This window comes from Rhinolophus sinicus, chromosome 9, assembly GCF_057876585.1.
Source record: "Rhinolophus sinicus isolate RSI-liver-muscle chromosome 9, RSI-T2T, whole genome shotgun sequence".
In the NCBI taxonomy this organism is placed as follows: domain Eukaryota; kingdom Metazoa; phylum Chordata; class Mammalia; order Chiroptera; family Rhinolophidae; genus Rhinolophus; species Rhinolophus sinicus.
The window spans coordinates 22,398,459-22,412,122 of NC_142509.1; the positions used below are offsets into that span (position 1 = coordinate 22,398,459).

General features: G+C 42.4%; 1 protein-coding gene across 9 annotated transcripts in view; it reads right to left on the reverse strand.

Annotated features, from left to right (window-relative positions):
* The window catches only part of EMID1 (EMI domain containing 1), a 45,054-nt gene that overhangs the window by 5,519 nt on the left and 25,871 nt on the right, over window positions 1-13,664 (reverse strand). For 7 of the 9 annotated variants that reach the window (XM_074321385.2, XM_074321386.2, XM_074321384.2 and 4 more), the window contains one exon: window positions 5,348-5,392. In XM_074321385.2, the coding sequence (XP_074177486.2) occupies window positions 5,348-5,392 (45 nt within the window). Of the gene's footprint in view, window positions 1-3,655; window positions 4,285-5,347; window positions 5,393-13,664 lie in introns of those variants that run through there. The other 2 variants (XM_088800954.1, XM_088800953.1) reach the window with 2 other exon arrangements.

Genomic DNA, 13,664 nt, shown 5'->3' on the forward strand with positions numbered 1-13,664 from the left:
CATGGACAGCTGGGACAAGACCAGGAGAGGACAGGAGGGGGACAAGGCAGGCGGAAGCAGCCCCTTTAGTAAGTCCTGATGGATCCCAGCTGGCTGCAACTCCTGCTGCACTGGGGGTAGGGGGATGCCACTCAGCAGGGGCAGTGCTGCTGTCCCAGAGCCTGCCATCGAACCTGCCACAGAAAGTTCCCTGGAGGTTGCCACAGAGTACTGTCCCCCCCAACTCTGTTGCCAGACACCAGTTGTTTTCACATCACCTGTGTGATTCTGCCACATCCCTGGGCCACTTGTACTCTTGTTTACTTAATATTCTTTAAACTGAAACACTTTTTGCCTTAAATACTACATTAGTCTCACCCCAATTAACTCTACCAGTGGGATCAAGGCTATTGCTGTACCCTTTTCATGCATGTCAAAATGAACATATAAAAGTAAAATTAGGATATGTTTGAGTGGCATCGCTGATGGGAAGCAGTGTTTAAAATGCTGGCAAAGCTGAGGCTCAGGCCCTGATACCGTCTCCAGCCCTTCTCAGTTTGGGCTCATCCCTCCCAGGCTCTGACTATTTCAGGTCCATCTTCTGCATGTCCTGGAGCCCAGCCCTCAGCCCCACCCTCTAAGCAGCATCTCCATTGCCCAGGCCCAGGGATGTAGCAGCAGGCCCACAAAGCCACCTACCCCAGACCTCCCTGCTCTGGGGCTCCCCACTCCCAAACAGTGCCAGCTGCTGGCCGGGGCTCATGCCACAGACCACCAGCTGGCACTCACCTGCACTTGTTCCCAATCTGTCTGTCCTTTCCTTCCCCAGCACAGGGTCCATGGTCTTGCCCAAACTCCACTCCCTTATTCCTTTTTCTTTTCTAGTCCAGCTTTAAGCTATTTCTGGGATGTAGATATCTTAATTCCAACAGAGCACCAGGACAGCAAATAGAACGATTCCAGCCCTAACACAACTGGGAGTCTCTCTCAGCGTCCTTTACTCAGTGTGGAGTAAGTGAAGGAATGATGTGTACTATGCATATTGCTACAATTACGATTCAGCCCTTTAAAGTAGCTGTTTACCCCTCAAAGTATCTAACAACCAAGAGGCCTCCCAACACGTCTGTAAGCCCACTGTGGCCCTTCTGTGACTGTGTTATGATCCAGGTGTCCTATCCACATCACATGGGTGGAGCTACCCTTAGGCCACTGACTGGCCATTGCAGCCTAGGGGTCACAGGGTCACCACAGGCTGTACAGCAAAGTAATCCCTCTTCAAGTATCACAGGAGGAGGATCTAAAAATGGATGACCTTCAAAAATTATGTTAAGCCACTGCTGGCATAGACAGTGGGACAAGCTGACATCAGGAACCTCCTGATGAGATGCAGTAAGAGGGTACCACATCCCCCGTAAGTGCTCCCACCAAGAGTATTTAACCTGCATCTCAACACCAGGAAACAGACAAATCTAGACGGTGAGACATTCACAAAAAGATAGTCAAGAGAAAGAAAAGGGCAGGGGGCCTGTTCTACATTAAAAAAGACTAGAGATGTGACAACCAAATGTAATGCATGAATCTTGATGAGAAGTTTAAAAAAAGGGGCCAGCCTGGTGGCTCAGGTGGTTGCACCATGCTAATGCGGAGGTTCCTGGTTCGATTCCCACATGGACCAGTGAGCTGCGCCCTCTACAGCTAAGATTGTGAACAACAGCTCTCCCTGGAGCTGGTTGGCTGTGGGCTGCTGAGTGCTGCTTTGGGCTACCGTGTGCTGCCAGGTGTGGCTGGTGGCCGGTGGCCAGCGTGAGTGGCTGGCAACTGGCAAGGGCCGCTGTGAGCGGCCAACTGCCTCAGCCAGAAGGGAGGGGGCAGCGCAAGGCTCATAATACCAGCATAGGTCAGAGAACTGTGTCCTACACAACTAGACTGAGAAATAATGGCTTGAACTGGAGTGGGGGGAGGGGGAAGCAGAAGGGGGGAAAACAGCTATAAAAGGCATTTTGGGGATGACTGGTAAATTGTATATGTTATGTATTAAATGGCATCATTTCACTGAATTAATGTCATCTTTCTTAGGTGTGACAGTGGTATTGTGGCTCTTTGGCAAAATGTCTATGGTCTTTCGAGATATACACGGATGTGTTAGGAAACCCATGGAGGGATGGGACTGCCCAGCCTAATTCAGACTTCACCTTATTCTCCCACCTTTCCTGATCTGGGTGGAAAATGTGCTGGGAGAGACCAGTGAAGGGGTGGAGGTGAGGCAGGGAGCTGGGCTCATAGGGGTCTAGCTGTCCCCCAGCCTAGCTCCTGCCCATACTAGCAGGTTTGCAACTTATTTTCAAATGGATTAGGAAAAAAAAGGTCTGTAAATATATAAAGAGAACAAATGTGGCAAAGTACTAACTGGTCCATGCAGAGGAAGGATAGAAGGATATTCATTACACCAACTTTTCTATGTATTTGAACATTTTCAAAATAAAAATCTTGAGGAAAAAATGTAAAAAAAGATTCTGCTATTTGGATCCTTCCCAGATGCGTGGCCTGCTGTTTGCACTGATGATGCCCCGGTCCCCTCCCAGCCTGAACTGAGTGTTCAGGGCCTGTTGGACAACCCCACTTGGCCATCTTACAGACATCTCCCATTTTCCATGGACGGAGCTCAGTGGGCCTGCTTCTCCTGGATCTCCTTTACGAGTGTGTCTCCTTTAACTTCTTGCGTCCCCTCATAGCTAAACTAGCACTCAAGGGTCTCTTAGCTCCAGACACCTGTCCATCCTCACTTTCCCCCTCCCACTTCTAGCTCCACCGTCTCTTGCCAGGATGGCCCTGACAGCCTCCTGCCTCGTCTCTTTCCGCTTCTCCCATCCATTCTCCACATGGCAATAGAAGGGTCATCTGCAAACAAAAATCTGACGGCATCACTTCCCTGCTCATTACTATTTCAATGACGCCCCACTGCCCATAGACCAAAGTTCAAATTCCTCAAAATTCCAGGCGTCCTAAGTCCTGAAAGCCTCTTTGATCTCTATCTCACTCCTTGCCTATCACACTGCCATTCCAGGTATTTGCACATGACGTTCCGCTCCTCTGCTTGAACACCTTTTGCCTGGTTAATGCATGTTTCAGGCCTCAGCAAGGGTCTCCTCCCCTAGGAGGATGCTAAATCCTCCTTCATCACAGCTGAGCTTCCCCGTCCTGTCACTGGTGGTTACTAATCTGCTCTCCTCCCACCCCAGCCCACTGTGACCACCCTAAGGGCGTGTCTAAATCTCATCTATGTCCACAGTGCCTAGCCTGGGGCCTGGCACCCACCACGGAGGTGCTTAGGGGAATGTTAACTGGTTGCCCTGGTCCTGGGAGCTGAAAAGCCTGGGCTTCAGTTCCTCCTCTACCAACAATTTGCTGTGGAGTTGGGCCACAGTTTTTCCTGTCTGAATAAGGTCTACGTAGATAGGCTGCTTCAGCCCAATACTCCTGGGCAATACGTACAGTGCATGCCCATGACCACTGGGTGTCACTGCTGAGCCGCAGCCAGGCCAGTGGATCTGAAAGCTTGGCTAAGTGCAGTTGGGAGGTAGAGTGTGTATAGGAGCCCTCAGGGCTCTTCCCCACACGGGACCTCATTCCCACCTGCCCCAGACAGAACTGCTCCCCCAGCCCCCAAAGCCTCATGCACCCCCCCCAGCCCAGCAGGCCCCCTCCCAGGCAGGCAGCAAGCAGGGGCCGAAGTGCAGGTGGGTAAGGGGAGGCAAGTGGATGGGCAGGGGCCCTGCTACCTCTTGGGGGCCCCTCCTACAGGCAGTCTTGAGTTTGAGGCCTGGTCTGGGACAGTTCAGGCATCTGTTCTCCTGCCAGGATCCCCATGGAGGGATGGGGCTGCCCAGCCTAATTCAGACTTCATCTCATTCTCCCACCTTTCCTGATCTGGGTGGAAATGTGCTGGGAGAGACCAGTGAAGGGGTGGAGGCGAGGCAGAGAGCTGGGCTCATAGGGGTCTACCTGTCCCCCAGCCTAGCTCCTGCCCATACTAGCAGAATATTTAAGTCTCTGGAGCCACTGGGGGTGGGGATGGGATAGGGAGTAGAGTGGCAACGTGAAGCTGGGAGAGGCTTGCCAGAAAGGTAGCAGGGCCCCAGAAGTCACGGAAAGACATGGGGGAGGGCTCGTGCAGGGTGGGGGGCTCCCACGGCTGTATCCATCACTGACCCCACAATCAGGAGCAGAGAGGGCAAGGCAGGCGCTGGGTGCTTCCCACATCCTCATTAACCAGTGTCTGCCAGGAAGTAGGATGTCCCAGCCAGACTGCACCAGGGAGAGGGCAGGGGGGTGGAGGAGGAAGGCACAATAACAGCCTCTAAAAGAGCTTCTCCTGTAGGGGTGTTTGCCCCCATCCTGTCCATTTTCCAAATGTCTCCTATGTCGGTGATGGTTTCTAGGTCCCTGCATCATGGGGCTTTTGGTCCTCCTCCAATGTGTCTTTGGGTGGATAGCTTTCTAGGCCCTGAAATTCATTCACTGCCACTATCTTCAATATGTGTGAAGGTTTCTAGGACCCCACATGTGATTTCTAGGCCCCCTTTCTCATTTATGTCTCCTGTGTATGTGACGGTTTCTAGGCCCCCCTTCCCATTCTTCATGGGCTCCCTTTATGTATGGTGGTTTCTAGATCCCCTTATCTTCCATAGTTCTCCTGTGCCTATAACAACTTCTAGACCTCTCCTTCCACTTCTCATTTATGTGACGGTGTCTAGGACCTCACGTTAATTATAGGTCTTTTAACCTCATTTACCATGTATACTACGTACATGACAGGTTCTAGGCCTCTCTTCCCATGCTTCATGGATTTCCTATGTGTATGGTGGTGTCTAGGTCCCGTCCCTTTACTACGGACTCCTGTGTACCTCAGCATTTCTATGCCTCCGTTCCTGTACTTCGTGGCTTTCCTAAGGGCCTGTGTCCCATTCTTCTGTGTGGATATTGTTTTCATGTTTCCCTTTCTTCCGTAGACAGGGGAGCAGAAGCCAAAGCCCTGGCTGGAGGCAGGAGATGCAGTCTGGACTGGGTCAGCCCAAACTGCCCAGGAGAAACAGGCAGGGTCGCCCTGGCCTGGAAAGGCCACAGAGGGAAGGCGGAGACAGGGACAAAGACAGAGACAGAGAGCATGGGGTCTACTGATATGGCTGGTCCTGCCCGGTTTAGAGGGACAGGACTGGGGAGCGGGCTATGGCTGAGAACTATCAAGGTTCCTCCCTGGGAGACCAGGTTGCAATGGGGATTTGGCTGGGGTGCCCCCACTCCAAAATAATCTCCTGAGTGCCCAGGGCAGGAGGGAACAGTGGGAGGTCGGTGCTGGGCTGGAGCTTACCCAGTGGCTCTTCTCACCACGGTCTCCTTTGGGGCCAGGTTCTCCCTGCAAGGAGAGATAGGTAGAAGCAATGAGAGAGGGAAGGAGAGATGGAGGGAGGGAGGGCAGGAGGGAGAGACAGAGAAATATTGAGAGAGGCTGAGAGACTGAGAGAAGAAGAGACAGAGAGTAGTTTGTAATAGACTAACACTAGATAAAATGCAAAAAACAACTGTTTGAAGGCAATGGAAAGTGATAAAGAGCAGCCAGAAACGGGAGGATATTGGACCTTTGAAAGAAGGTAACTACATTGGGTAAAATCCATATACTTATAGCTTTTCCTCTGAGGGTACACCCTAGACCCCTCAGCCCAGCAAACAGCTCAAAGAGAAAGCTTTAGTTTTATTGGGGCCTGAGGAGTCAGAGGATGGAGTCAAGACTTCCAAAGAAGGAGGAAATTGAGGGGAACTACTAAAAAGTAGAGAGGCACGGTAGGGGAGTGAATCTGAATAACTATTCTCCATTAATCCTTGGATTGTCCGTGAACTGTCCATCCTAAAGTCACAAAGCTGAGTTCAACCCACATCCTAGACCAAAAATCAATACTCTTCAGAGGAAGATAACAGAATCCTTCAGTATATAACAGATTCTCTTCACTATCTTATCTACATTGTCCAGTACGCAATAAAAATTTTTTAGACATATGAAAAAACAGGAAAATGTGACCCATATTCAAGAGAAAAATCAGTCAGTAGAAACAGATCCATAGCCAACCCAGATGTTGAAATTAGCAGACATGGATTTTAAAACATCTATGATAAATATGTTAAAGAATCTAGTGGAATTCATATAATGGGTAACGAGATGGGCAATTTGAGGAGATGTGAAAATTGTAAGAAAAAGAATCCTGATGTGAAAATTGTTAAATATGGAAATCCTGGAAATGAAAATGATAATATTTAAAATAAAAAAATCATTAGCTGGGATTAACAGAAGATTGGCCATACCAGAAGAAATCAATTAACATGAAGACAGGTCAATGCACTAATTCAAACTGAAGCACAGAGAAAAGATTTTCAAAAAAAATTTACAGAGCCTCAAGGACTCATGGGAGAGTATTGAGTGTAAGTGAAATCCCAGAAGGAGAGAAGAGAGCTCAGGAACAGAAAAAGAAATTTCTGAAGAAATGTTAACCAAAACTTTTTCCCTCAAATTTGATTTAAAAACAAAACAAAACAAAACAAAACAAAACAAAACAAAACAAAACAAAACAAAACAAGATTTCTGGCCAGCATATAAAGAGCTTAGAAGTCACCATGGTGTCCTAACAACAAGTAAAAAGCTGAACAAACTGAAAAATCAACAGCTCTTAGATCCATCAAAGAAGTGAGGTTACGTACAGGGCGAGCCACTGACCCCCAAATGGCAGAGACAGACAGGCAGAATTTACTGGAGCAGAAATCTCCCTGGGAATCAGTGCCATGTAAGAAATCCTAAACTTAACTGACAAATTGCTGGGGCTCAGTGTGGACAACTCTGAGAGTTAAAAATTCCAGGAGGACCCAGTTGTGGGCAGGGGTGGATGAGCCCCCCACACTTTTGTGAGCTTTACATCTAGGAGCTCTACCAGGTCCTTACAATGAATTTCAGAGAAAAATCCCCTTGCACTTTCTGTAGGGGGAAGGGGAAAGAAGCCATCTTGAGATATGCCAGAGCTTTCTCTTCTTCTTAACAAGGCCTGCCCTCAGGAGAAATTATCAGGTTGGTGCAAAAGTAATTGTGGTTTGACAGGTTAAAAATAATTGCAAAAACAGCAATTACTTTTGCACCAACTTGATATTTTATCACATCCTATCCTGTTCGGGTCTTATCAGAGCCTAATTGACTTGGGGATAGGGAAATACCCAACTCTAATCTGCTCTAGCCTTCCACATGGGGGAAGGGGAATATCCCAACTCCAGCCCCTTCTAGCCATTTTGTCCCACTAAAGGGGGGAAACAAAACTAAGAAGCACTGGCAAAGTTCACAGTCCAGGGGCACAGACCCACCAAAAGACTGAGACTTAATCATAGGACGATAGACTGCTCCCTCTGACCCCAACACCTTACCACTACATCACAAAACGCCTCTTTACTGCTGTTCCTCTCTCCCAGTACATCATGTTTTTCAACAAAAAATTACAAAGCATACTCAGAGGCAAAAAATCCAGTTTAAACAGACTGAACAAATATAAGAACCAGAGTCAGATATGGCATGAATGTTTGAATTATCAGAAAATAAATTAAAAAAAAAACCCCAAACCATGATTAATATGCTAAGGGCTTTAATAGAAAAAATAGACAACATACTAGAACGGATAGATAATGTAAGCAGAGAGATGTAAATCTGAAGACAGAATAAAAAAGAAATACTAGAGGGACCAGCCCAGTGGCTCAGGTGGTTGGAGCTCTGTGCTCCTAATGCCAAAGCCTGCCAGTTCGATTCCCACATGGGCTAGTGGGCTCTCCACCACAAGGTTGCCAGTTCAATTCCTCAACTTCCGCAAGGGATGGTGGGCTGCGCCCCCTGCAACTAACAACAGCAACTGGACCTGGAGCTGAGCTGCACCCTCCACAACTAGGATTGAAAGAACAACAACTTGACTTTGAAAAAATCCTGGAAGTACACACTGTTCCCCAATAAAGTCCTGTTCCCCTCCCCCCCTTTCCCCCCCAAAAAAAAATCTTAAAAAAAACACAAGACTAGAATTCGGTTGAAGGTCCTCTTCATATGGTCAGGTATCTCAGGGCAATCATTCTTCCCAAGCCTCGTAAGAAATACTCCAAACCTAGAAAAGGCCCTTCTTTCTGGTATCAGAAGCTATGGTCCAGAAACACAAATCCAAAAGAATTTCAGCCATTTATCTCCCAGATCATCCCCTCCCTGAATCTTCCCAGAGCAGCAAAAAATAATGAAAACACTACCTGCAGTCACATGCCCTTCAGTTTCCTGGCCAAGATTTCATATTCCCTTAAAGATAACTCTCAAGCAGGAAGTGACAGGGGAGGGGCACATGGAGACTTGAAAGGTACTGATAGGGGGCAGCCAGATGGCTCAGTTGGTTACAGCGAAAGCTCTTAACAATGGGGTTGCTGGTTCAATTCCCACATGGGCCAGTGAGCTGCGCCCTCCACAGCTAGATTGAAGGACAACTACTTGGAGCTGATGGGCCCTGGAGAAAAACAGTGTTTCCCAATATTCCCCAATACAATTTATTTAAAAAAAAAAAAAGAAAGAAAGGTACTGATAGGTTCTATGCCTTAATCTTGGTGTTGGGCACATGGGCATTTGAGGCATATGATTCAATATTATTATTTAAAATTTTCAGGTTAAAAATATTTTGCATGTATATTTTAAAAAATACTAGGAATCAAAAAAATTGTAACAGAACAAAAAATGCCTTTGAAGGGCTTATTAGTAGACTGGTCATGGCTGAAGAAAGAATCTCTGAGCTTGAGAATATGACAATAGATACTTCCAAAATTGAAAAGCAAGGAGAAAAAAAAGACTGAAAAAGAAGAACAGAATATTCAAGAACTGTGGGATGACTGCAAAAGGCATAACATACTACATGTAATGGGAAGACCAGAGAAGAAAGAAAGGAATAGCAGTGATATGTAAAGCAATAACGACTGAGAATTTTCCCCAAATTAGCGTCAGACACCAAACCACAAGTCCAGGAAGCTCAGAGAACACCAAGCAGCATAAATCCCTAAAACCAACTAAACAAACAACACCCCCCCACCACACACCAACATGTAGGCATATCCTATTCAAACTTCAGAAAATCAAAGATAAAGAAGAATCTTAGAAGAATCTAGAGGAGGGGAAAGAATGCCTTACCTAGAGGAGCAAAGATAAGAATTACATCCAACTTTTCCTCAGGAACCATTCAAGCAAGAAAAGAGTGGAGTGAAACATTTTAAGTGTTGAAAGAATAAAACCACCAACCTAGAATTGTGTGCCCAGTAAAAGTTTACTTTTACTTTTAAAAGTAAAGGAGAAAAATAAGTACATAAATAAAAGTAAAGGAGAAAAGAAAGATTTTCTCAGACAAACAACAATTGAGGAAATTTTTTGTCAGTAGACCTGCCTTGCAAGAAATGTTAAAAGAAGTTCTTCAGAGAGAAGGGAATGATATAGGTCAGAAACTTGGATCTATATAAAGAAAGGAAGAGGATCAGAGAAGGAATAAGTGAGAGTAAAATAAAAACTTTCATTTTTCTTATTCTGAATTGATCTAACAGATAACAGTTTGCTCAAAAAAACAATACCAACAATGTATTCGATTATGTATGCTTATATATATGCATATATATATATATATTTTGTACCGGGGGTGCCAAAAAAATGTACACACGTGACTTGTTTTCATCTTTTGTTATTGGTATATATTGAGTATTACAATTTTAATACAGTTTTTTCTTTTTTAAAACGTGTATACATTTTTTTGACATCCTCTATATATACATATATTTACATATGCTTTTATATGAGTAAAATGAATGACAGCAATGATACAAAGAACGGAAGGGAAGAATTGGGAACACTTTGTTATTGTAATGTACTTGTACTACCCATGAAGCAGTATTGTGTTATTTGAAAGTAGACTTGGATTAGTTATACATTTATATTGCAAACTCTAGGGAAACCACACAAAAAGTGGGGAAAAAAATATAATTGATATGCTATGAAAGGAGAGAAAATGGAATCATATGAAATGATCAATTAAAACAACAAAAGGCAAAATAAAGTAAGGAAGGCAAAAAGAGGAAAAAAACACAAGAGTAACAAATAGAAAACAGCAGTAACAAATATGGTAGATATTAATCCAACTATATCAATAATCACTTTAAACACCAATGGTCTACACACATCAATTAAAAGACAGGATTGTCAGAGTGGATAAAAAAACAACAACACCTAACTATATCTGGTCTACAAGAAACCACTTTAAATATAAAGACACACATATTAAAAGCAAACAGATAAACCATTCTAACACTAATCAAAAGAAAGTGGGAGTAGCTATATTAATTTCAGACAGAGCAGACTTCAGAGCAAGGAAAGTTTCCAAGGAGAAAGAGGGACAATATGTAATGATAAAGGAAGGGATCAATACTCCACGAAGGCATAATCATCCTTAACATGAATGTGCCTTACAACAGAGAATCAAAATACATGAGATCAAAACTGATAGAACTGCAAGGAGAAATCGATATATCCACTATTAGTTAGAGACTTGAACACCATCTGTCAGAAATGGAACAGATTCAGCAGGCAGAAAATCAGTAAGGACATAGTTGAACTCAATAATACCATCAATCAACTCGATAGAATTGACATCTATAGACTATTTCACCCAATATCAGCAAATACCATTCTTTTCAAGCTCACATGGAACATTCACCAAGATAGACCACATTTTGGGCCATAAAATATACTTCAACAAATTTAAAATAATAGAAATCATACAGTGCTTGTTCTCAGACCACAATGGAATTAAACTAGACATCAATAACAGAATGATAACTGGAAAATCCCCAAACACTGGAGATTAAAACAACACACTTCTAAATAACACATGGGTCAAAGAAGAAATCTCAAGTGAAATTTTAAAATATTTTAAACTAAACGAAGATAAAATTACAACATCAAAATTTGTGGGATGCAGTGAAAGCAGTGCTTACAGATAAATATGTAGCATTGGATGCATAATTAGAAAGGAAGAAAGATCTAAAACCAATAATCTAAGGTTCACCTTAGGCAAGTAAAAAAAGAACAAATTAAGCCCAAAGGAAGCAAAAGAAAAGAAATAATACAAATTAGAGCAGAAATCAATGACATTGTAAACAGGAAATCAATAGAGAAAAATCAACAAAACCAAAAGGTAATTCTTTGAAAATATTAATAAAATTTATAAGCCCCTCGCTCGGACAATTAAGAAAAAAAGAGAAAAGACACAAATTACTATATCAGAAATGAAAGAGGGCACATCATTAGATTTCCCTGGACCTTAAAAAATTAATAAAGGAATATTACGAAAAACTCTGGTCACAAATGTGATAACCCAGATGAAATAGACCAATTCCTTGAAAGACACAATCTGCCAAAACTCACACAAGAAGAAGTAGACAATCTGAATAGGCCTATACCTATTAAAGAAATTGGATCAATAATTAATAACCTTTCAAAACAGAGAACATCAGGCCAAGGTGGGTTCACTGTTGAATTCTACCAAACGTTTAAGAAAAAATTATACCAATTCTCTAAAATCTCTTTCAGAGGATAGAAGCAGAGGGAATACTTTCTGACTCATTCTGAGGCCAACATTACCCTAAGACCAAAACTAGACAAAGGCATTCAAAAAAAGAAAACTATAGACCAACATCTCTCATGAACACATATGTAAAAATCTTTAACAAAATATTAGCGAATCAAATCCAGCAATGTATAAAAAGAGTTATACATCATGCCCAAGTGGGATTTACTGCAGGTATGCAAGCCTGGTTCAACACTTGAAAATCAATTAATGTAACCAGTCACTTCAACAGGCTAAAGAAAAAAGATCACATGATCATAATAATAGATGCAGAAAAAGCATTTGACAAAATCCAATAACACCCATTCATGATAAAAAGTCAGTAAACTAGGAATAGAGGGGGAACTTCCTTAACTTGATAAAGAACATCCACAAAATATATACTCCTAACATCATACTTAATGATAAGAAACTAAAAGCTTTACTGCTAAAATTAGGGACAAGGTAAGCATGTCCCCTCTCACCAATGTTTTCCACTGTCATACTGGAAGTCCTAGCTAATGCAATAAGACAAGAAAGGGAAACAAAAAGTATACAGAAAGAAATAAAATTGTCTTTGTTTGCTGGTAACATGGTCATCTATACAGAAAATCTGTAAGCATCGACAAAGAAATTCTTGGAACTAATAAACAATGGTAACAAGGTTGTAGGATACAAAGTCAATCACTTTCCTATATATCATCAATGAACAAGTTTGAAGTTTGAATTTGAAATTAAAACCACATTACCATTTATATTAGCAATCCCCAAAATGAAATACTTAGGTATAAATCTGACAAAATAGGTACAAGATCTATACAAAACTCGGATGAAAGAGATAAAAGAACCAAACAAATGGAGAGATACTCCATGTTCATGGATAGGAAGGCTCAGCATTGTTAAGATGTCAGTTTTCCCAACTTGATCTACAGGTTCAATACAATCCCAATCAAAATCCCAACAAGTTATTTTGTGGATATTCACAAACTAATTGTAAAGTTTATATGGAGAGGCAAAAGACCAAGAATAGTAAACTCAATATTGAAGAAAAACAATGTCAGATGACTGACATTACTCAACTTTAAGACTTACTAGAAAGCTACAGTAATCAAGACAGTGTGGTATTGGCAAAAGAACAAACAGATCAATGGAACAGAACAGACAGTCCAGAAATAGACCCACATAAATACAGTCAACTTATCAAATGAGCAAAGGCAATACTATGGAGCAAAGACAGTCTTTTACACAAATGATGCCGGAACAATTGGACACCTACATGCAAAAATGAATCTAGACACAGACCTTACATCCTTTACAAAATTTAACTCAAAATAGATCGCAGACCTAAATGTAAAACACAAAACTATAAAACTCCTAGAACAAAATATAGGAGGAAACCTAGAAGATTTTATGTATGGCACTGGTGCTTTTAGATATAACACCAAAGGCATGATCCATGAAAGAAATCATTGATAAGCTGGAGTTTGTTAAAATTATAAACTTCTGCTTTGCAAAAGACAATACTGAGAGAATGAGAAGATAAGCCACAGACTAGGAGAAAATATTTGCAAAACACACATCTGATAGAGAACTATTATCCAAAATATACAAATACCTCTTAAGATGCAACAATAAGAAAACAACCTAATTAAAAAAAGTTTTTGCACAGCAATGAAAACCATCAACAAACTGAACAGGCAACCTATGGAATGGGAGAAAATATTTGCAAACCACATATCCAATAATGGGATAATATCTAAACTATGTAAGGAAGTCATACAACTCAATAGCAAAAAAATCCCCAAATACCCAATTTAAAAATGAGCAAAGGACCTGAATAGACATTTTTCCAAAGAAGACATACAAATGGACTATAGGTATATGAAAAGATGTTCAACATCTCTAATCATCAGGGAATACAAATCAAAACCATAATGAGAAACTGCCTTACCACACCTGTTAGGATATCTACTATCAAAAAGACAAGGGATAGATAGC